This window comes from Thunnus thynnus, chromosome 22 (assembly GCF_963924715.1).
Source record: "Thunnus thynnus chromosome 22, fThuThy2.1, whole genome shotgun sequence".
Taxonomy (NCBI): Eukaryota; Metazoa; Chordata; class Actinopteri; order Scombriformes; family Scombridae; genus Thunnus; species Thunnus thynnus.
This window is the reverse complement of record NC_089538.1, coordinates 7,160,917-7,184,660: the sequence shown is the minus strand read 5'-3', so window position 1 is coordinate 7,184,660 and position 23,744 is coordinate 7,160,917. Positions and strand designations below refer to the sequence as shown.

At 44.4% G+C, this 23,744-nt stretch overlaps 1 protein-coding gene across 1 annotated transcript in view; it reads right to left on the bottom strand.

Moving 5' to 3' along the window:
• efnb3b (ephrin-B3b) overlaps positions 1-20,058 on the bottom strand; it is a 79,787-nt gene extending 59,729 nt beyond the window's left edge. Inside the window, exon 1 of the mRNA XM_067579462.1 lies at positions 18,477-20,058. Within this exon, the coding sequence (XP_067435563.1) occupies positions 18,477-18,625 (149 nt within the window). The 5' untranslated portion in view covers positions 18,626-20,058. The remainder of the gene's footprint in view (positions 1-18,476) is intronic.
• Between the last annotated feature and the right edge of the window lie 3,686 nt (positions 20,059-23,744).

Below are 23,744 nucleotides of genomic sequence, written 5' to 3'. Positions count from 1 at the left end.
TCAGTTATCTTACAGGTTGTTGTGCAATGTTCTGTCGCTTGACATGCATTCCATGTGCATCTTTGCAGTGTACATGAGGTCCTGTTGTTCTTGTATCCTAAAAATGTCAGGCCTATTCATTCTAATTCAAATATTTGTGATTTCTGATATTACCACATGTGAATCCCACCAATGAGACATTACATTTGTCACTTGCTGAAGAATTCCAAACAAGGAAGATGCGAGGAGAGGGACACTACAGTAATTGAACTGGATTGGAATCTCTGCAGCCTTTACTTTGTGGGAAGTGCAATGTTTAACCACCTCACACAAATCTCTATAAATCAGTCATTCGAATTTGGTCATTAGTGATAAGTCATTCATGGTTAGAGAATATAAGACACATGGGAACAAGCAGTGAGATGAATTCCAACAGACGCCATACAGAGTACAGTTGAGCCACATCCTGCTGGGATATCTGGCCTCTCCATGTGGTTTATATGCTGGTCCAGCTTCCATAGTATTTACTCCCTTTAATCTCCCATGAGGCCTTGGGGTAGAGTAGGAAATGTGCCTGGGGGTAAAACGGAGGGTAATTCACACTCAGACATGGAATTATAATGTTTCCATGCATGAAGCCTCTGAATAATTTACAGCATTCAATGGCTTAACATTCCTCATCCTGCGAATATGCATACACACACACACATGTATACACAGACACATGTATACACACACACACACACACACAGGTCTGGAGCCGCTCAGGCTGTGGTGCAGATTTAGTCATCGCCCTCGCCTCACCAATCTCTCACGGGTGCATCACTAAATACAGCCCCCCTCATCTCATTCTTCCTGACAGGCTGTGCAGCATATAATTATGTCCCCCCTGAAACCAGGGCAGTAATCTCACACACTTGTCTGGCCATTATTATGGAGGCTCTGGCTTTTCTCTGCCCACACCCTCCCTTCCCTCCACCTCTCTCATCCAGCACTTGTTCTTTCAGCTGAGCTCTGATTTCTCTATCTCCACTTCTTCATATCTCTCTCTTTCTCTCTCTCTGTATAGGCCAAAAGCCTGAATGAGAGAAAGAATGAGAGAGAGGGAGCGAGAAAGAGGCGCTCTGACATTAACGAGATTGCTCGTTAAGAAAGGAGGGAGGGGGAGAAGGAGAGAGGAAGGGAGGTGGAAAATGGAGTGGCAGTAATTGGGAGGTTTTTGAAAAGAAGAGAAAGAAAAGACAGAATTAGGTTTCCATCCAGGGGCCTGTCTGAAAGTGTGCGTGTGGGTGAGGCAGATACAGAGGGGACTAAATATAAGGTGAGAGAATGACTTGTTGGATTTCTCAAGAGGTGCTAAAGGTCAGACACACCTATCAATCAGGTTCATACAAAAGGTCTGGGTCTGGCTCACCCCCCTACTCCCTCCCTGCCGTGCTGCTCCCTCCATCTTTCTTCGGAGACAAAGAAACACTTTACAGTAACAGGCTTCTGGAGACTATTTCCTCCCAGTGCTTGTAGCTGCTGCACTGTCAGCAGGCCCATTACAGAAATGCATTTCATTGGCATTTCACTTCTCGTTGGGCAGGACGGCTGGAGTGCTGCTTCACAGCACCAGACACATCCTGCCGGGATAGTTCGGTTTATAGCAACATAAAGAAGTGTCGACTTTTCTCTCTGTGCGGATAAAAATATTTACTCTTTCTACAACATACTAAGCCTCAAGGAGTGATGTACAGTATCTCTTTTGCAAGTGTATTTTCTTTTTGAGGGACTAAAACTTTTTTGGCTCATAATACTTCCTAATACATTTATGGAAACTGATATCTTAGTGTCTGAATGAGCGAACCACCCCAAATATGCCTGTGTGTGGCTGAAAGCATGTGGCTTTGCATTTCTTAATGTGGAAATATGTGCCAATACATGCGTGTATGGATGTTTGTGTGTGTGTGTGTGTGTGTATGTGTGTGTAAGTCTGTGTAATCCCTCGCTATGGGACGCCCTCCCTTCTTCCTGTGCCAGATGAGGAGATATTCTGCCAAACTCAACGGGCAAGTGGGCTGCCAACTGCGAACATACACTCTCAACCACACACCGAAATCATACACTGGCATGTGATGCATGCATATAGGACACAAAGAGCCGTGTGTGTGTGTGCGCAGAAAAACACACACACACACACACATTCTCTTGGCTGGGTGTGGGCAGGTTTATTCTAGTCTATAGGTCTGGAAGAAATGTTTGGGGGATTAGAGAGAGAGCCCACAGAGAGGTTGATGGAGAAGCTACAGGAGGGACGGAAGGATGGAGATGAAGAGAGAAGGAGGGAGGAGGAGAAGGGAAGAAAAAAAAAGATAAAATAAATGAAAGAAAGTGAGGCAAAGATAGACAGAAATTAGAGCGAGGGGCTTGATGACGGAGGAATAAAAGCAGGCCAAGCTGTCGGTATGAAACAGTTAACTCCATGGTTTATACAGCAGGATGGATTATCTACCTCTCTGTTTCTCCCCCCTCCTGCTCCAATCTCTCCATTGTGCGCCACTATAGAGCTCTATGGAAGCAGCAGTGGAGGGGGGGGGGATTGAAAGAAATTCCCTCTCTTTCTCTTTCTCCGGCTAAATTAATAATATGAAGCTCTCTATCCCTCTCAGTCTGCTTTATCCTTTTATGCGCCCCCCCTGCCCCCCCTCCCCTCTGCTTTATCTCAGAGTATTCCTTGATTCTATTATTCCCTTGGCTGTATGCTTGAGTTATAGGAGTATATGCTGGTGTGTGTGTGTGCATTCAAAGCAAGCTTGACAGGGTGCACACCAAACTGAGCATGAGAAGTTTTTTTTTTTTTTTTTTTGCTGGTGAGAGACTGCAGGGTATGAAAGAGAGAACGAGCGAGAAGTAGCAAGAGATAGATACAAGTGTGACAAAGGGAAAGCAATGGGTGAGAGGGAGAGGGTGGGAGAGAGAGGTAAGGGGAGAGTGGGGGAAAGGAGAGAGAGAGAAAGTGACGTACAAAGACGGAGGTGTGATGAGACCAAATGGATCAGAGTCACACTTTCTTAGAAAAAGGTATGACACGTTCTCGTCTTTTACCTTTTCTTTTTTCATTCCCTCCCTCTTTTTTTCCTCCTTTCTTTCTTCATCTCTCCTCTGTCTTTCCTCCCCCCTTGCATTTCATTCACATGAGGTGTTTGTGGGCAGGGATCATGCGCAAGAATTATTAAATTTAGGGTACAAATGAATCATTTGCAATAGAAAATATTAATAGTACTTCATGTGCACAAATGACCTGCTACCTTCTGCGCAGACCATTTATGGACAGAAAATTCTGGAGGTGCTAGCTGAAATCTAAGCTCCATCCAGCGGCTTTTTGACCGACATATTGTACCTCACACCTCCACTCACCTCTCGCCTTTCACCTCTCGCGGCTTGTTTGAGCAGGAAACAGGACTTTTTTGGCCGACACTACCGTTTTTCCATGGGCGCAGGTTACACTGCTTTATAGGGGATAGCCTTGCCAAGCCGTGCGTTTCTACTACGATAAACTTCTTTTACCTTTTAATGGTAATAGCTTGGATGGTGGCGGTTTCCCACAGCTTAGCTTGGCGCGAGGGTCCTCACCCTATCAAAACACAGCAATACAGTACTTCACACCTTCTCTCACCTCTCTTGTGGCCTGTTTGAGCAGGAAACAGGACTATTTTTGCCCAACAATTACAATAACTACACCACAAGCCCCTTTATTCATGTAAAAGTGGCAGTACAATACAGTAACAGCACTCACTTGGACAAAAATCTAACAAAATGGTACTACATGAGTAGTGGTTCAAGCACAGCTCCTCACCCTTCTTTCTCATTTCTTTCCTCTCTCCCTCCGCATCTCTCTCCTGCCAGTGGATGTCTTTAATCGCAGCGTCAATCAGAGTTCGACGTGCGAAAGAGAATGAAGCTTAATCCAATATGAGATACACGAGATAATACAGCTGTTAAAACCATCAGCTGCCTGCTAGATAACAATCCTGTCACCCATATTAAGTCTCTCTCTCTCTCTTTCCCCTTTCTCCCTCACTTTCACTCTTCGCCGTTGTCTAATCTCGCTCTCTTAATGGTAAAATGAATGGTTGTTAAATCTCAGCATCTCTCCATCTGGTTTTTTTTTTTCCAAATTGAAGTCTGTTTGCATCATAGTCTCCTTCAGGGTTATTATAGTTAACAAGAAGTCTAAATTTAGCCATGAAAAACACTTTTGGATAAACTGAAATGAGATTTAAAATTATGGAACAAAAAAGTAAATCAAATCTGAAGACTTTTGGCCTGTGACAAAATGAAATAAAATAATAAAAATGCTATTATTTAGCCAAAGAACCCTTAAATAACTGATCCAAAAGAAAACGAGTAAAGTTATTGGGTAGTTTTTACGTGCCTGAATACCTTTAAAATACTAAAACTTACATTAAGAGAGGCTAAAACTGAACTTTAATAAAAGATCAAGGTAATGCCAATTTGAAATTAAACAGACCTTTAATTAAAAGTTGCTGTGAAACTGTAAAAGCTTTGACCTTTCCATTTCTTTTTCACTGGTAACCAGAGGACAAATCTACATTTCTGCCTTGCAGGGTTGACTGCTGGATGTTGGATTAAAGCAGTAAGATTACTCACAGGATTGGAGCAGATTAACCAGTTAACATCCTGCAAAAAACCATGACCTACTGGCCGAACTGGTCAGATGATCTCTGAGCAGGGAAAGAGAGATAGTGTATGCAAACGAGTGACTTTAAAAACAAAAAGGGAGACATCGAGGGATAAAAAACAGGAACACAGGTGGGCGAACCGGTTAAAGGAGGTGAAGAGTGAAAGCTAGTCTGAGCCTTGACAGACGTTTAAACTAAACAGACATTTAACAGGCAGATAGATGGAGAGATAGTCGGCCAGGGAGAATGGTGGAATTAATGGAGGGTGACTGCGGGAGGAGGGGCTTCTGTCACCACCTGCAGGAGCTGATGGAAGTTGTGGCGGGGTTTAAAACAGCATGGTTAAGTACGGAGAGATAAGATAGGACTGCGAGCTATTCGTCACATTTATAGGAGAGGTGACATTTAGCCAGACGACAGCTTGGTGCATGTGTGTTTTGAGGGTGCACAAGCCAAAAGAAAAAAAAAAAAAAAAAAAAGGTGTGGATCAAGGCTTGCATGCAAATATGTAGGTGTTTGCGCATAATTTTGCATTCATAGATGCATCTTTGGTTTTTTACTTCTCCCATTGATTGATTGATTGATTGTACAGCAGATTTGTTCCCATGTAAACAAGCAGAATTGTATACATTATGCTCCATATGTTAAGAATAACCAGAAGAGATAATACATTTAGACATAAATTAAGAGAACCTGCAGACTATTTGCACTTGTTTATGTTTATTTCTGTTTTGTGAGTGTGTGTAGGACACCTGTCACCCCGTAGCAACACACACAAAAAGAACACACAGATACACACATACACACACAAACACCTGTCTCTTGTCTAGGTAAGAAATAAGGTACGGGTGGGACGAAGAGATAGAGAAAGAGCGAGAAGGGCTTTAGAGAGAGAGAAATGGGGCTTACGGAGGACAGAGGGAGGACGGATGGAAAGCTGGAGATAAACTAAGCTTCAGTCAGCAAAGCAAAATGTGTGTTGGGAGAAAGACGCACTTTGTTGTGTGAGGACGGTGGACAAGGGGAGTGACGGGCAATTTTGCAAGTTGAAAACAGGGGCTGAGATGCAAAAGATGGCATGAGAGAAAGAGGAAGAAAATGAAGAGGAGGAGGTATGAGAGGGGAAAAGGCAATTGGAAGAGAAAAAAAAAAGAGGGGTGAGGGAGAGGAGGGAGGGTCCATTGGTTCATAATCCCCTTACAGACAGCTTTGTTGAGTGATTGACAGCCCAGCGCGCTACGTTAGAGCCTTAGCACAGGGGGGCCGCCATGACTGGAGGGATTATCTCTCCCTTGGCTTAACAACCCCCTCCACACCACCTCATCACCACCTCATCGCCCCCCCCGCTTCGATAGGGTCAAGTGGTACAGGCCAGTTTCTGTTGTTTTCACGCTCTCTTTTCATGCTCGCCCAGAAAACTTGCTTTGTCTCTCATGATTGTGTTGTTTTGCAAATAATGCTTAATGCGGCAATGGAGGGTGGGGGGGTGGTAGGCAGCAGAGGGGGGGGGGGGGGCGTGTACACAAACCCACGCAGGCCATGTACACAGGCGCACGCACCCACGCATGACGCATGCCTGACATCCACACAATCACACTTGCGCACAAGCAGGCGCGCACACACACATATAAAACTCACTCTATTCAGCATGCAAGAGCATCATGAGGGTACAGAAGCATTTAAACAAGACCTTGAGTGAATTCTTTTGTTCTAGCTAAGTACCACCATAATAGAGTTAGCTCGTCCGTCACAAGAGTGATTGAATTTAAGAGGAAACATAAGAAGAAAGCAAAGGTTTCGATTAAAGAGATAACATAAAAAATACAGTCGAATTACAGCACTTATACACAATAGCGGCATTATTTGGCCGCTCTGCAGCAGCTATGTTAAGGCTTTCAGACATCAGATAAAGTGTATGATTTACCAAGTGCCAGAAAACACACATTAGCAACTGGACGTGTTGCAATGCTCAGCTGTGTACACACACGCCACACACATATATAACGGCCACCCAGGACTTAGGCTCCAGATGGGCTAGGCCTAACTGGGACCAGTGGCTTTAGTGAAACACACAAAATGAGGAACCAAACACAAACACCACAGCAGCTGTGTGTGTGTGTGTGTGTGAGCAACAACAGGCACACTCTCTCCAAAAACCTTAGACCACACAGCCGGTCAGTTATCAGTGCCACATTACGGAAATAAGCATCACGCATAAATATACAAGCGCACATATCAACAAGGTACAGGGCTGCACAGTGACCCACACTAGTGCCACCCATCCATCAAGTGGAAACCAAAGAGCACAAGGGAGAGAGACTGTCGAAAAGGAAGGCTTTTGTCCCATCTCCCCCTTTCCCCCTCCTGTGCAATGGCATTCTTCTGGCTTGATTTTCTTTGTGGGGAAGGAGGGAAGAAAGAAAGGAAGGATGAAAGAAAGGAAGAAAGGAGGGCGCTCCATCTGTTTTTTTCCCCCTCCTGTGGCTGGGGACCTGCAATACAGCTGCACTCCAATGGAGAGCAAGACTGATAAAGAATAAGAGAGAAAGATTTTTGGAAGGGAGGTTAGAAGACGAGATTGCTAATGAGGGAATGGCTTCCTGATTTCCAGAGAATTTTGAGGGAGTGGTACATCTGCTCATGCATATACGTGTGTGTGTGTGTGTGCGCGCATGTGTGTGTGTGTGCGTGTGTGCAGGCCAAGCTCTGGTTCACAGTGACTCCCAAATTACTCTGACACCACAGTGATAGGCAATCATGATTATTCATCCTGTCTTCACTACAGATGACCTATTTACTGTTGGACAGTGATGAGCGAATGAGGAGAAAGAGAGCCTACAGATCAAAAAACACCAAAGAAGAAGAGAAACAAAAGGAGAAAAAAGATGAGAGCAATTTTTTTTTTTAAAAGAGGGGAATAAACTTTACAGTCTGCCAACTCGCTGTAACATGATAACGGCTTGGGTACGTAGAGAAGGAAATTTACACTGGTGGAGAGCCAGGCAACGAGAGAGAAAAAGTGAAAGAGAAGACAAAAGAAATGAAGGGGGGGATTAGTGTGGAGAAGTGGACTGGTTTTGCAGACGACGAGAGGAGTAAGAGTGCGTGTGGGAGAGTGCGAAAGCCTGAGTGCCGAGTGTGTGTGAGGGCTTTCAGTGGAAGCGCTGGGAGGGCAGCTCTTTTGTTCACGGGGAGCAGAGGGAGGAGGATGAAGTGAAGGAGGGAGAGTGAGGGAGTAGAGAAGGAGTGGAAGGAAGGAGTGAGGGATATGCTACTGACAGAGGAAGGGAGGGGGGGGGGGTTACCTCTGAAGAAACTCAACCCTTCCACTTGGACTTCTTCCAGCACTGGGAGCAATAACATTTTTCATCTGTGCATGCATGAGTATGTGTGTGTATATACAAGCTCTCCACTGTGTGCATGCATGCCTGGATGTGTGTCTGCCAGTGTATATGACTGTTGGTGTGTGTGGAACACTGACTGCAAGACATGAGGACAAAGACAAGAGAGAGACTGAGCAGAGGAGGGTAAAACCGCTAGAAAGCCGTTCTGTCGCTTCAAGCGCGCACATAGAGTCGTGCATTATAGCCAGTGCCGGGGTATCAGATGATGGCATGTGGACGGGGCAACAACAATCCACTTCACTGCTCTTTCTATACAAGATGGATCTTGTTAGAGTTACTTGTCCTAGACAACAAAGCACTGTGCTGAGCCCCATATGCTGCAACAAAAAAAAAAAAAAAAGACCATTTGGAGGCAGTCAGCTAGTTTACTTTTGTGCTCAGCCTTAAATCATCGCTTCAGGTTAAAGCAGTTTTATCGGCAAAATGTCCACTTTCCAGGAAGTAGGAAAAAAAGCCTTGTTTTAGTGTGACAACCATGCATTTCCGAGCTCATCCCGTTCAGCTTTGAAAAGGGTTCATAAACGTAGGTTGATTTATATTCTCTGTCCAAAAAGAACAATGTAACCCTGCAACTGGTGCTAAAATAAAACTATATAACTTTTGACAGAAGAAATAGCACATTCTTCTTCTCGAAAAGGAAAAGTTACATTCATTAGCAACAAAACCCAGCCTTACTGAGTTTAAAACACTCAGAAGTTCTATTTCTATGGTCTGATATGATTGTTAGCTTATGGTGGCTAATGTTAGCTTATGTTTTCAACTTTAGATAGAGACTGTTGTGTGAGTGAGTAAGTTTGCTGACTTTCTGATGCTAACTTTCAAATGTATAACTCTTTATACAACTTATCCCATTATCCTTTAATTTGACAGTTGTGGCCACAGCAACTGCTTCTGTCTGTCCCTCAGCTCTCTGGCAGCTGAAGTCCTCCTCCTCCTCCTTCTTCTTCTTGGCTTCACTTTGCCACTCTTGCTCCTGCTCCAGGTGCTGTTTCAGCTCCTCAAAATATTCCCTCTTAAGCTTAGACTAAACATAGCTAACATCAACACAACTTGGCAAAAGAAGTATCTGTAAGCATAGTTATTTACATTAAAACAAAATCCTGCAAGCACTTGTTTTAAAGTTTGACATTGGGGGAAATATGCTTATTCACTTTCTCACTGAAGGCCCTTTCTGACACAATGGCACCACTGCACTCTGAAACCCATTATTTCCAATGGCTGGCACCGCACCACGATGGCTTTTCACTGCGTTGAGCAAAATGCGGGCACAGCGTGCCGCTCAGTGAGCTCAAGCCCAGAACTTTGGGCAGTGCACGCTGTGACGAATACCCGCATGGCCAATAGAAACGAGGCAGCCGGCCAGGCACGGGAGGCAAAATGGAGGAAAAGCTAATTATGTGTGTGTCTGAACTCCCTGAATTGTACAACACAATTTTACCCTTGTATTGAGAACTCTGGAGGAAAACCCTATCTTGGAAACACGTTTCCAACCAAGTAGGCATATCAGTCAGCTAGCTTGTAGGTAGGCAATATGTGTAGCCTATATGATAAACATAGCTTAGGTTTGTTAGTGTTCCCTCTCAATAGTTCTACACTCCTGCTAGAAGTTTTGAAAACTCCAGCTACTTTGCTCTGTCCTTCATGACCTCACTGAACACCTAGTCAGATGTGCACTGAACCCAGCAGCAAGTGCAACTCAAATCGCATTTGGTCTCAAAGCGCCATGAGAGATAGATGGGAAGACCTATAACACTCTTTTTGATTAAAGTGATATCAATCTTCTCATCTCACTTTCAGCAAGAACGTAAATGAGGATATTTCCCAAAATGTTGAACTATTCCTTCAAGAGAATAATATTGTGAGCTCAGACTGAAATTAATATGAATCGTTAACGCTGTTTTTGTTCACTTCTCAGCATCAATGAAATATGCAAGCAGGAAAAGACCTTGAGACAAAAGCTTCCTCTGCTCAACCACATGCGAGACGTTTTTAAATCACAAAAAGTAATTTAAACTGAAACATGTGGCATATGCTATACTTCCACTCAGTATATGATCTCTACAAAGTGAGATACACTGACGACGTTCATGAGGCATGAGGCCCGAACCTGCATCCAAAACTGAAGAATTAATCTCGCATTTTTAACGTCAATCCTACTTAAATTATATTTAATGCACAACCCAGGAAATGGAGTGTGATTTTTCCCTGAGCAGCTAGCCAAGGTCAGTTTCCCCATAGACTGTAACAACGATGGGCTAATGCCAAAGCCAGATGGACTACGCTCACTGTACGGTCTTTTAACTCCTAATTAGAACGATGCATACGTGCGTGCGTGCATTCACACTCACACAAGCATCTGCAGAGAAAGCGTGAAGACTGGAAATATAATCAAGGTGCTGGGAGTTAAGGATGGAGAATATTACAAATGATCTGAGGTAGTGAAGTAGGCCTGTGCTCATATGGGGTAATAAATATGTTCGCTTATTATTTAGCCAAGTTTCAAGATGACTGGTTGTTAGTGCAGCGGGGCAGAGCAGGACAGGGTTCCCCTCCAAAGCCTCTTAGCATGAGGATCATCTCTTACCCATTGTAAGTCAATGGGTAAAGATTATCTTAAAGCTAAGATGCTTTGGTGTAACAGGTCTCCATATCTCCCACACAGGAGACCAAACATCTAGTGCAACAGCCAGGGGATCCACCCCCTCCAGTCCCCACCACCACCACACACACACACACACACACACACACAAATAAAAGCCATGTATCATTTTGTAGTTTAGCAGTGAACAGTTGCTCTGCTTTGTTACCAGGCTCCTTGCAGGCAGGGTGATTCATGTATGCTTACTTTTGCAGCTCTGTGTGTCTCTGCAAATCTCTGGATAACAGCTTCTTATGCCAAAAATATAAATGTAAAATGAGATATTTAAAAAAAAAAAAACTCCACCTGTAACCACTTCATCACTTACAAAAGCATGCAGCTACCGGCTGCGCGCCTTGCATTTCTAGGTCCATTTTGTTGTTTGACGGTGTATTTTTGTTATTCCCGACATGACTTTGAGAGATTGTGTTCCATCTCAGCTACAATGGAGTACAATAAAAGAAAAGCTTGCCTGCCGAACGTCAGGTTTTGGAGTGTATTTCGCAGAATCAAAGACTGTTGGCTCCTAGACTCAACAACAATCGCACAGGATGAAATCTATCAACGACAAGCCAGAAACACCAATTGACTGTAGCCTCAATAGACCAGAATGCAAGCTGACTTTTGAATAAACAGCACAACTCTTAAAAATGTCACAGAAAAAAAACTTGGTGTCTTGCATTTCCTGTATTAATAACTTAAATTTCTACTAACACACAGCTCAACACATTCTCTTTTGTCAAATGTAGAAACTCAGAAACTGGCAGTTTCAGACAAGGTGAGTTCACCAATAAATGTAAATTACAACACTTCATCTTGGAACATAATGAACTTCTGATATTGATTATACAGTGGAACAGTAGAGTTTTCCTTTAATGGAATTGATTTAGCTTTTGGCAACTTAGGTCTATCAACACACTGTTCTGCAACAAGGCATTTGGCATCATTTCTAACACTGTGACCTGTGCATACTGTGTATTGAGTTTAAGCACAGTGTGTGCTGCAACATCTCATCTTAACATAAGAACTTCAGTAAATACCGAACACAGAGAGGGGAAACAGCTGCCAGTCGTCTAAGCGCGCCATGCTAAGTTAATCAGAGAGCTCATTCTGCTCAAGAAGTCAATGAATTCCTTTAAAGCTTACCAGGTTTCATGCTGGACTTCACAGGGATAAATATTATGGGACGTGTCAGTAATGAGGAATGAGAGGCCGGCTCAGTTGTATGTGAGCAGGAAGCAGCTAGTCATGCCGGTGACCTATAGATCATCAGTCACTCTCCCTGTCTGCCTCGCGTCACATCAGCCACTACCACTGTCGAACCATGCCGCACTCCCAAACCATCCATCTCTCTCTTAACTCTCCTTCCCTCACTGTCTCCCGTGCTTTTTGTTTCTTTCTATGACCCTGTCAGCTCCCTGCTCTCCTCCTCTCTCTTCTATCTTTCCCTCATCTCACTCTAACAACACCCGCTCCTTCTATTTCTGCCCCCATGCTCATATCGGTCGAAAATGTTTGCCAAAGCTTCAGCTGTGACAAGGCACAGCTGTCCAGCAGCAAACCCACTCATTTGTCTCTCTTGTGTAGACACACACACACACACACACAGCCTCTTTAACATTTAGTTACAAAACCATTTTGTCGCCAGTGTCCAATCAGAGCGTCGCACCGACGACCACTGGCAGACGGTGAGAAGAGAGTGATGTAGTTTCAGTGTTGATGAAAGTGACGGAACACAAAGGCTAAAACTGGAATGAATTCCGGCTTCTGAGGGCGTGACTGAGAGATGAGAGGGAAAAACATTTGTCTTTTGTTTTGCATTTTTACAAGTTCTGCAAAACCGTGTGTGGGGCTATGCAAAAGAGGACTCCACCTTGATGTTGCTTGAGGGGAGAGCAGGTGTGAAAAGACCAAACAAACAATAACACACACAGAGAAAAAAAAAATCTCCATTTTATCAAGCAATTTCTGTCTTACACTTGTTTTAAAATCCTTATTTTCTTCACAAAAATGAAGCAATCTGCCAAAACTCAAGAACATTTCAACTTTTTTTTCTTGACACAAAATCATCAAAAAAGAAAAATCAATTTGAGAAAATACTTAATTAGTTTCTTTTTTGTGGGGAAAGGGTTAAAATAATTGCACTAATGTTTCAGTTCTTTTAAGAAAATAAGTAAGTAGTCAAAAACAACAAAAATTACTTGATTAGAGGAAGATTTTTTGCGGTACAAAGTGCATATTGCATACGCAGTTTGGATTAGATGTTGGAGATCTTTCCACACTATTTAGTATTCAAGGCACAAACACGAACATACCAGCACATCCTCTCTCACAAACCAGCATCCAGGCACACACACACACACACACACGAAAATGACAACAGCATCAACTCCCTCCTGCTGCTATCCCATTTATCTGGAATGATGCCGAAGCCACAGTCGCTGCTGCAATGTGAGCCCAACCCAGTGGTGTGGGGATCTGCAGAGCAGCAGAGCTGGGAGTCTTCTGATACAGAGCCTCAACAAAACTCAACAGCGAGGAGGGGAGGATGGAGGGATGCCGGAGGAGAAGGAGAGAAAGCGCTAAGAAACTGGAGGGAAAAGTTGTTTCAACATTGCACACCCCTCTGGCCTGTGAAGTCCGCATACACGTGCGTACACACACACACACACACACCTTCGGACTGGCTTCCCACCAGTCCACCTCTCTCTGTCACCCGAGGGAGGAGGATTGACCTGGCCCAGTCCAAATGCTGCCAGGAGGATTGGATGATCCTGCTTAGGCAGGGTGTGCTGTGAAGCAAGCTAATGAGAGGCCAGGGTGTGTGTGTGTGTGACTGTGTGTGTGTGTGTCTGTATGTGTGTGTTGGCTGGCTTTGCTATGGGGCTCTGAGTTCAGTCACCCAGGGCAATCTGCCCAGTGATGCTGGGACACATGTGACCCCTTCAGACCTGCGGCCTGGATTACTGTTACCACTACTACCACAGTGTATATATGTGTGTGTGTGTGTGTGTGTGCGTGCATATATATCCAGGAAAGAAAGTTTCTTGTTTCTGCATGTGTTCCAACATTCTGAACCAGCTCAACCAGCCACACGCTTTTAATCTCCTTCATCCTAATCATCAGCACTTTTAACAATTACCAAAATCCCAAAGTCACTTCTAAAGCCCAGGGGACTGGGGAAGTAAATTAGTTCTTTAGCTAACACCAGCATATTTACAACGGTGCTTTATAGCTGTTATGATGTTGATGAATGCGCACTGCCCCTGCCAAATAAACTTATAATCGAGTGATAAAATAATGAATGAATTCCGTGTGGAACAACAGTCCGTGACGCCTACCAAGTTCCTCTCCTCCCCTGTGTGTGTGTGTGTGTGTGTGTGTGTGTGTCTTCCCTCCTGTGTTTACCGTCTGTGGGTAGCGGTGTGTGTTTAATGCTCACTAGCACATGCAACAAAAGAGATACATTAGGACCTCACACTCTTTACACACATGTCCGACAGAGATGGGAGGGGAGGTCGCGCCCCCTGAGGCTCATTTATGTGTGTGTGTGTGTGTGTGTGTGTGTGTGTGTGCGGGCATCTGTTGAGACTGTGTGGTTGCAATGGATCTGTCTGTTCACATGTCTGTATTTTCACCTGTGTGTCCATCTGCCTGCCTGCAACCCTGAAGAAAGAGAAGAAAGAGATTCCAGCCTGTGGCCGGATTGGCTTCCTTCTCCTTCTCCTTCCCCTTGCCTTTCCGTTCTGCCACCTCAGCTGAAACCTCTTTTCACAGCTCCTGTTGCTCTCAGCTCGTAAACTTACACACACTCCTCTTTTCTTACCGAGAGAGAGGGAGGTGGGAAGGGGGGGGGGGGGTAGCGAAGGAGAAAGGGAGAGCCGCTGCCTGCTTCCTTTAAAAGGCAGCTTGAGTAATATGGTTCATATTCTTTCCTTCTCTTCTTCTCTCCACAACATTCCTTCTCTTGTTTTTACACTCCCTCTTAAAATAAAAAAGCTACCCAGTGGATATTCTCTAATCATTTAGCCTAAGGATGCGTGTAGGCTTACCAGGCTCCTGCTTACTTATCCACACAGCCCAGAAAGGCCTCAGTGCATGCATGCATTATTCACGATGGGGGGAACCTATGGGTTGATTTCACAGGGGTGAAACCGGGTGTGGAGTTTGGAACATACAGACAATCAATAGACTTGTGTTGGGATGCTTCTCTATTGATAGGACACCCCGTTTGACCTACTAACACTTATTCCATTCTCTGTGCTCAATCCCAGAGTGCCCTCACCAAAAAGATTTCCAGTAATTTTTTTTTTTTTTTTTTCCTTTGGAGTCTTTTCTCTGGTTTTTTGTAGTTGAAACACTTAGCCTAGTTAGCTAGTCTTTTATCCGGCGCCAATTAGCCGGCGATTAATGAATTATTGAGAAACGGGAAGGGGGGATTAAATTTTAATGTGGATCTTAGGGGGAATAGTTGTATTACAAGTCACCGTGAGCGCAGAGCGAGGAGACACCCACCCTCAGCAGCCGTTTACAATAATCTACAGCCGTTTACTAAAGTATGGAAAGAGAGGAAAAAGGAGAAAGAGCCTGCAAGGGGAGGGAGGGGTGAATGAGAGGCTTTGGCCTTAAGAACAGACATTGAAATCAAACTTGCAATAGGGGCCAAAATCTACGAAACTCCATATGCTGTGATCAGAGGAGTGACCGCAGCCAACATTCTCTCTAATTGAATTAATTCTCTCTCTCTGTGCGTTTGTGTGTCCATCAATGTGACCTACACTCTTTGATCTCCTGTGTACGTGTGTTTGTGTGTGTGTGGGTCACTTGCACTCAGCACCCCCTAACCCCCCCCCACCCCCCACCCCCCCAAACTCCTGAGCAGTAATGTAAGATTCGATCTTTCATTAGGGCGGCCGTGTAAGGCCGATAATAGGAGATGCTGAGATAAGGATAATGTATGTCTAGTGGGGGAAGCTCTTCCCAAGGTGATCGTTCTGGTTCAGTTCCCTCTTCCTCAAGCAGAACCTGTATTGGCACTTGAGACTTAACTGGTATTGATTTACTTAGGTTAGGACTGTCTCTCCCTCCCATCTCTGCTCTCTCTACCGCTCCTTCTGTTTCTCTTTCACCTCCCAGCACCTGTCTCTGTTTATATTCCTCTCTGCACAGCTCTGTCTCTTTTTTTTTCTGGTGGGCAGCAGCAATTTCAACTGATGGAGCGGTCAATAAAAGGGTGGATGTAAACATTTTCATACTATATTTTGCTGTAATGTCAGCTTGATTTTTTAAGAATTTATTGTACACTCCTGGAATTAATTTTGTAAATAAAAGGGGAGCTAAAATTCAGGTATCCTTCACTACACCGATGGGTGCCTCCTTCTTCCTTCTCACCCCATCACTACTAACACATCTTTGGGCGTGTCAGTGGCTGCTGTAGCTCTATAATTAGTGGCTGGATGTGACACATGTTTCCAATTTGCTACGTCTGGTCACTGCACCGGAGGGGTGGGGTGGGGTGGGGGGTGACGGAGCGAGGTAGAGATAGAGACAGACGGAAAGTGACAGGAGGGAAAAGGAGGGTGAGAGGGATGGAGGAGGAAGCAGAGGGCACGTAGGTAAGGGCGGCACGAGAGGAAGAAAAAATATGAGGAAAGAAGGGGGCGAAAGCTGTGAAAGACAGAGGGGAGAAGGGGCCAAGGAAGAGAAGGAGCTGGAGATTGCTCACAGAGGCGGAAAGAAAGATGGGAGGAGAGGTGGAGGGAAGCTGCAGGTGGATGGTCTAAACTTCAAAGCAGTACATCCAGCAGAGGTTTAGAGGTTAACAACGTGACAGTCCATTTGCTACACAGACAAGATGTGAACCATACATGCACTCCTGCACCTGATTGATACAGACTGCTTCTGCTTACTTTTCGCCTCATTTCAGAAGTACAAACCAGATGTGTGTGGGCTCAGGACTTTGTCCTTGGAAGATGCGCACTATTTGGACAAGCATGGGCTCTTAACATATTTCAGCCCAGGGCCAAAGCCTATTTTGCCCTGAGGCAGCGGAAACTAAAGTATTGCTCTTGTCATGTAGAGACCGAGAAGTAACAAGTACATGCAAGGGTGTAAAAGGGCCAGGAAAATAAACTGGAAAAATGACTAAGCTGATTAACTATGAATTGTAAGCTTTGCGAATAAGCTTCATAGTCCAGGCTTTGTATTTTGAATATATGAGTGAGCAAATCTGTGGAGATGACTATGGAGTCTGGTGTCAAAGCCACCACCCTTCTAATTACCAGCCAGGCCCATTCATTCACTAAGCCCCGACACCCACCTAACACTAAACTCCATTAGGAAACAATGGCGTGGAATCACCTGTAAGGCCTCAAAAGCCCAGGCTGTTAGCTTCTCAGTGAAAATTACCCTCCCGTGTCCAACTCTGCTCCCTGTTGGGTGAATCCACCCACTGCTGACAAAAAGCCCTCATTAAGGGCTTCATGCCTGGCTCCACAGCGGGGCCCACGCAGTCACATCTGTGGAAAGGGGAGAAACTGGGCAGGCTGCATAGCCTACAGCACACGGACGCAGTAAAAACCTGTCTCTGAAAAAGCCTCTGGCATGGGTGTGAGCTGGAGATGGCAAGGTTTTGTTGGCTGACATAAATCTAAATTTAATTTTGTATTTTTTAGCATTATGAATGTGGTTAAAATAGGCAATAAATTGGAGAATGAATTGTAAAATATGAGAAATAATTAAAAAGGAGCATTTAAGGCTACTGTTCCCTCCAATATAGTTTGGTGGCCTACATATAATTATTTATCAACCTTGTCATTCCATTTTGTCCCCAGAAAAGTAGTCAGTCATTCTGGTGTTACTAAAAGCCCCCCTTCACCTCCATACAAGCCGCCCTGTTATTCTCCAGCCCCTCCTTGCCCCCACCGGGCGTCTATTCAGACACAGGGAAATTGGCAGAGGTGTGAGAAAAGTGGTGTCGGTCGTTAAGGCCGGGCGGCAGAGAGGTGTTTAAAATGACATTTCCTCAGCTAATGCCTGACACCTTCTCCAGAGGAAAGAAAAAATGCAAATGAGCGTGGCGGAGTGGGCAGACTGGGTGTTTCAGAAAGAGGCCTGCGGGCCGGGGCCTAGACTTTAATCAAGGTCATCCAGCAACAGCAATTAGAGCATCACACAAGTCTTTATTTTCCTACACACACACCACAAAGCCTGTGTCTATTCGCCTGCAGCTTACAGGGACTTTACCAATAAGAAGAACTACAGCTGGATTATCCACAATAATCAATGTGAGTGTGACAAATTCAGAACAGCTGTGAAACAGAGCAGCTTGTTTCAACTCAATGGGTATACATTTATCAAATTACACTGTTTATACTGAACTCCTGTTATACTGCAAACACTAATGATGGAATGATGTTATTTTGGGAGGAAGGTGTGACGAATTGGCCAAAGAGAGACCTTAATAAAAAATCATTAATACTCTATAGGGAGTGTGTCTGCGGTAGGCCTCAGCTCTGTAGGGAATTTATCCTCTTATCTAACTTTATAGTGTCTTGTATGTCATGTTGCATTACTACCATACACTTACAGTGTACTGGGAGTTTTATTAAATGTTGTATTAAACCATCTTTTGAGCTTTGGTCGCATTTTCAACTTCCAACTTGAAATTACACTAATTATTCAATCAGGCGAGGGCAGGGAACTTCAAGTTCAAACCTGCAATTAGGCAGACAATAAAAATTTAAGGTCTTGCAGTTGAGAACCTCTTACCTTTCGTTCAGGGAATTCCAGTAGATGGGCTCCATATTGCTGGCCGTCGTCCCCAGTAAATCCAGTAAGAATACCAGCAGGATCCCCAATCCATTCCCACTTCCACGACACGCCATCTCAACCCTGACACCCAGCATATGTAGCCCCATTTAGAAGAAATGGGAAATATTTTCTCTGTTTTCAATGTTGTTGCAAGGAGACTCTAAAAACAAAGGATGAGCGACTACAGCCGAGCAGGCTATAGGTAGAGACAGTCAAAGTGTGAAGCGAAAGCCTGTTGTATATAACCTCATGGATCCAAAATTCATCAAATTGCACTGGATCAAACCAAAAAACACACTTGGAAATGTGCAGGAGAAACTTGTTCAATCCGTGCGTCTGGGTCTCCAAAATCGACGGTTTTTCTGCGCGTCCACGGCCGTACTATTTCAGTGCCAATCCCATGACTTTCCCATTAATTTGTCATCAGTCCTCCTTTTTTTCTCCAAAGCACTGCTCCTCAGCTCAAATATAACTCCACCGAATCGAATTTTCTCAAATTTATCGCCACCCAAGAGCTATTTCTGTTGCCTTTCGGTGCGCCCTAATTGTCTTTTTCCGAACAATGTTCCCTTGTTCTCTGTGCCGACTCTATGTGATTTCTCTCCCATTAGGCTACCTTGTTTTGTCGCAAGAAGATCTACCTTCCAACATATCAGACTGGACTGAAAAAAGAATTATTGTCAGTCTGTTAGAAGGAAACAGTCGAGCTCAGGCCAAAACTGTGAAGGTAAAGCGTTTAAAATGGAAAAGATGTCACTCGTGTCCACAGCTCCATCCTCATAAAGACATGTTGATGCTCGGTGGGCTTAGTCAGTGCGCATTACAATCCTTATTCTCCTCTTTGAAAAACACACAGGTTGAACACGGGTTGTAAATCCGCAAATCCTTTAGCAACGGATTCGTTGAAAATTAAAAAAAAAAAAGAAAAGAAAGAAAAGAAATCAAAAAATCCAAATCGATGGTAAATCCAAGAATCTATTCAAGCTACAACACAAGTAAACTGAGACAGAAACAAACCGAAGAGCTAGAAAAGCATCTCCACTCTAATAATGTCGCACAAAGCCAACGTGAAACTTGCGAAGTGATAAAAAAAAAAATAAGATGCGAGTTGTGAGCATCAGTCCCTGTTGGAAATTGACGCATATCTGATGTAGCGCATCATTTGGAGAGCTGGACGCGTCGCTTCTCGGCCAGTAGAAAGCGGTTCATTCGTTATCTCATCCGTCTCTCTGCCTCAAAATCCCACTGGTTTGACTTGCCCTAATGCTCGCAGCACATTGACAGACCGACTGGCTTGTTTGAGAGAAGGAGGAGGGAAAAAGGGGACGTGGATGAATGGAAAAAAAAATCCCCATCCTCCGACTGGCAGGCAGGGCGCACTGACGGAGCGCAATTCTTCCAGGCTTTTTCGGAGGAGGCGGTATCGAGTCCCTTTCAGCACCTCCTCTCTCCACCTCCTCTCTGAGTTTCAGGGGCCCCCCGACTCGGACCTCTGGACTCCCTGGCGCTCTATTCTGCCTCCTTTCAAACGCTGAAGAAGAACTCCCCCCCCACCACACACACACACACGCACGCACACACACACACATACACACCACCACCACCACCACCACCTCTCTAGACGCTCACCAACGTGCGCCTTCCTCTGTTCAACGCTGAGATGGAAGAGCAAGAGCGCCCTCAATGCATTTAATGTGAATCACATCTGGCACTGGACAAGGTTTGAGCTGAAAAAAAAAATCCAGCAGGAATATTAGAGGGGATATTACACAAATGTCACGGTGAAGCTATAGCTAGCTAGATCCCTATAGGAGTATGGTTTATTATAGTTATATTAAGATGAAATATGCCTCAAGGTACAGTATGAGATCACACTGTAAGTCATTGTAGATGTTTTAAAGGAATATCACGGCAATATTTTAAAAGATAAAGTAGCACTACTCAGTCATACTTTGAGTAACTTGCATATTTTAGGAAAATACAGATAACCTATCAATAAGGAAAATAGCCTACTGTTTTTACATGAATGATGTCACATATGATCATTAGACTGGATTCACCTCATTAGTCTGCAGTCCAGTCTAAACAAAAAGAACCCCCCCCCTCCTCACCCCCTCTCTCTGTGTGGGGAGGATGCGGCCTCTTTCTGTCCTCCCGTCCAGACCCCCCCGCCCGCCCGCCTCTGCCTTGACAGATCAGAGGAAGAGCACCAACGCTTCAAAGTGGGCCGTTCAGCTTGACGAGGTACAGGACGAGCCGGGTGACAGGCCCCGCTGAGGGCCACACACACCACTGTTTACACTGAGGCCCCCGGTCGCCAGGAACACTGACACTGATTCATTTATACACTTTCACACACGCACAGAGACATGCATGAGCCGGATAATGGGAGGACCGTCAAAACTGTGGCTGTACTGCCCCCATGTGGTCGATGCAGTGCATGAACCAGACTGCACTGTGTGTTGGAGTGATAGTGGAGCCTGTTGAGTCACCACTCTTCAACCAAATGAACTGTAACATCCGAGAATATTAGAGTTTCACATACTTTTCTATTCATCCTACACTCTTCCGTACATTGTTCTGTAGAGAATCTATCCTGCAAGAGGACTGAGACACACGTTTAGATGTCCTTAAAGGGGCACTCCACCGATTTCACACATGGAGTTCAGTTAATCCTCATGAGTACGACTCAGCCTGTGAATACAGTTGTATAATATCGTCTATGGATCTGGTGGGAGCTTTCCAAGGTTTAAAAAATAGCCCCGATGATGTCATCAGGGTTATCTCAGCTTGGCCTGTCAGACTCGAAGTTTACAACGGAAAGCCAAGTGTTACAAACTGGAGGAGTGGGGTTTGAAAGAAGTGGGCATTTAGGAGGCAGGGAGTGTCTAATAAAAGATCCAGCATTATAGGAAATGTAGGATCCAGCATTTCTAAAGCTTGACCCAAATTAGAAAACATCAGGGTATCTTGGCTTCTGCTGTGCCGATTTCCATTCTTTTTTAAAAATCTGTTTCTTGTCAATCCCCAAATTTTAAGGTGTGATGTGAAATTGCAGCAATACCCCTTTAAAAATCATGAGAAGTATCTGGCTGCTCCTGAATTCTTTAAAAAAAAAAAAAAAAAAAAAGCTCAGTTAGCTACAAGATGTTATAAAAGTGCATGTTTGTGTGAGTTTTTACCCACATAAACTGACACAAAACATCATTTCTCTGCCATGTTGAGGTTTTTCTCAACATGGCAGAAAAACATCTTTCTCTGGGTTTTTCTCAAACTTTATGAGCTCACTGCCCAAATGTAAATAGTGCTTACATGACATTTCCATCAAGGGAATTTATCGTGCGCAGAGGCCTTCGTCCTTACATGACTTCCAGCTCTGCCTGCAATGCTTCAGTACAGAGATCTGTCTGTTCCCCAAGCTGTGGCTGCAGTGCAACACACTTTCATAAACACAACCGAGAGACAGAGGGGGAGAGAAAGGGAGGCAGAGACCTTTAATATTTTTCATTGAAAATATTTCCCTTAAAAACGACAGAGGGAGGAAAAACTTGATGCACCATGAACACCTCCCGCTGTTCTTGCACAGCCAGGGAGAGAAAGGAAATCATAGTGAGACCGAGATGGAGGAGAGAGTGTGTGTGGGGGGGGGGGGAGGAACAAAAATGATAGGAAAGTCACATCTACAAGAACAGCAGACCTGCTGCTGGCAGGAATTCACAGTCTTGCTCAAGGGCACTTCAGCAGAGCGGATGAACGATCTTACAGAAGCTTAAACCGGCGTCTGCTTTAGCTGAAGGATCTGTAAGTAAGACAAAAGTGCAGACATTTCCTCTGCGATGCGAAATTACAGCATGCCTTCAACAAGAATTGTAATTGCAGGTTATGAGATCCAAACAAGAAACAAATACTGTGGGGAGATTTTATAGAGCTGCTCAGAAGAAAAAAAAAATGGAAAAGAAAGAGAGGGGAGAAAGAAAAAAAAAAAAAAGAAAATTAAAAGAGAGCAGAGATGGAGCTGTTTCTGTTGCAATGACCTCCAGAAACCTTGGCAGGGCAGATGACAGAGCTAAATGTAGTGGAGGAGGACAGACTGGTTTAGAGACAACAGCAGTTCAGAGGTGGAGCTGGCATGAAAAACAAACCCTCTGCTCTGTCTGGGAATCTATCTGTGTGGGAAAACGGGCTGGTTTGTGGTGCTCTCTCGCTACGTTTGAGTGTCTGTTGTGTCAAAGATGAGTCAGTTTTAAAAACTGCAGAACTATAAGATACCACCTACATCAGATCTGCTACTGCTGAATAACTGGATGTACTCTCTGGAGTGATAATGTGAGAGGAAGGAATGAGTCTGTGTGTGCAAGATGTATTTGTACACACTCATGTGGTTTATTAGTTTTATTATTGTCCTATGATTAGTTCCATTAACTAATAAATACTTTATGTTTATTTAGTTTGTTTATTAGTGCTCATTTATTAATGCTGACCTCATTTGGTGCACCGACCTTCAACTCTCCTCAGTAACTGCATCTTCTCCCTGGTGACTCTGACTACACTCTGCTCCTGCTGCCAGACTTCACCACAAACACACACACACACACAATGTAACACAAACTTGCACACACGCATTTGCACAAAATCAAGCGTCACCATCACACAGCATGTGCAGCTGCAAACATGCATATAATAAGCAATTACAGTATGGTTAACATTGTGCATGTAGCGGTAAGGGTTAAGGTGAAGGTGTGCACATATACAAACACACAAACCCACACAGACACCCATGGTGGTGGCAATACAAAGAGCTCAGACAGGAAAACATGCACCCTGATGGGAATGAAATTCACACCGAGGGTGGTAGAGAAATGTGTGTGTGTGTGTGTGTGGTGTGTGTGCATGAGGATGTGAGTCAGTGTCAGAGCATGGCACCCTCGCCCGCCTTGCAGTTGATAGATCTCAGCTGCGCGTCTTTATCCTTCAGCATCTGTCTGTCCCTGTGAGCTTCCTCCTTTCTCTCTCTCTCTTTCTCTCTCTCTCTCTCTCACACACACACACACATACACACACACACACACACACACACACTGCTGCAGTAAACACTCTTAAGCTGCCAGCACACACACACAACTCCTTGTATCTTCCGGTGACAGAGAGAGACGGGGGGGAGGGGGGAGGGTGGGGGATTAAATAAGGAGTGGTGAGGGGCTGTGCAACATGTGCAGATCACACATA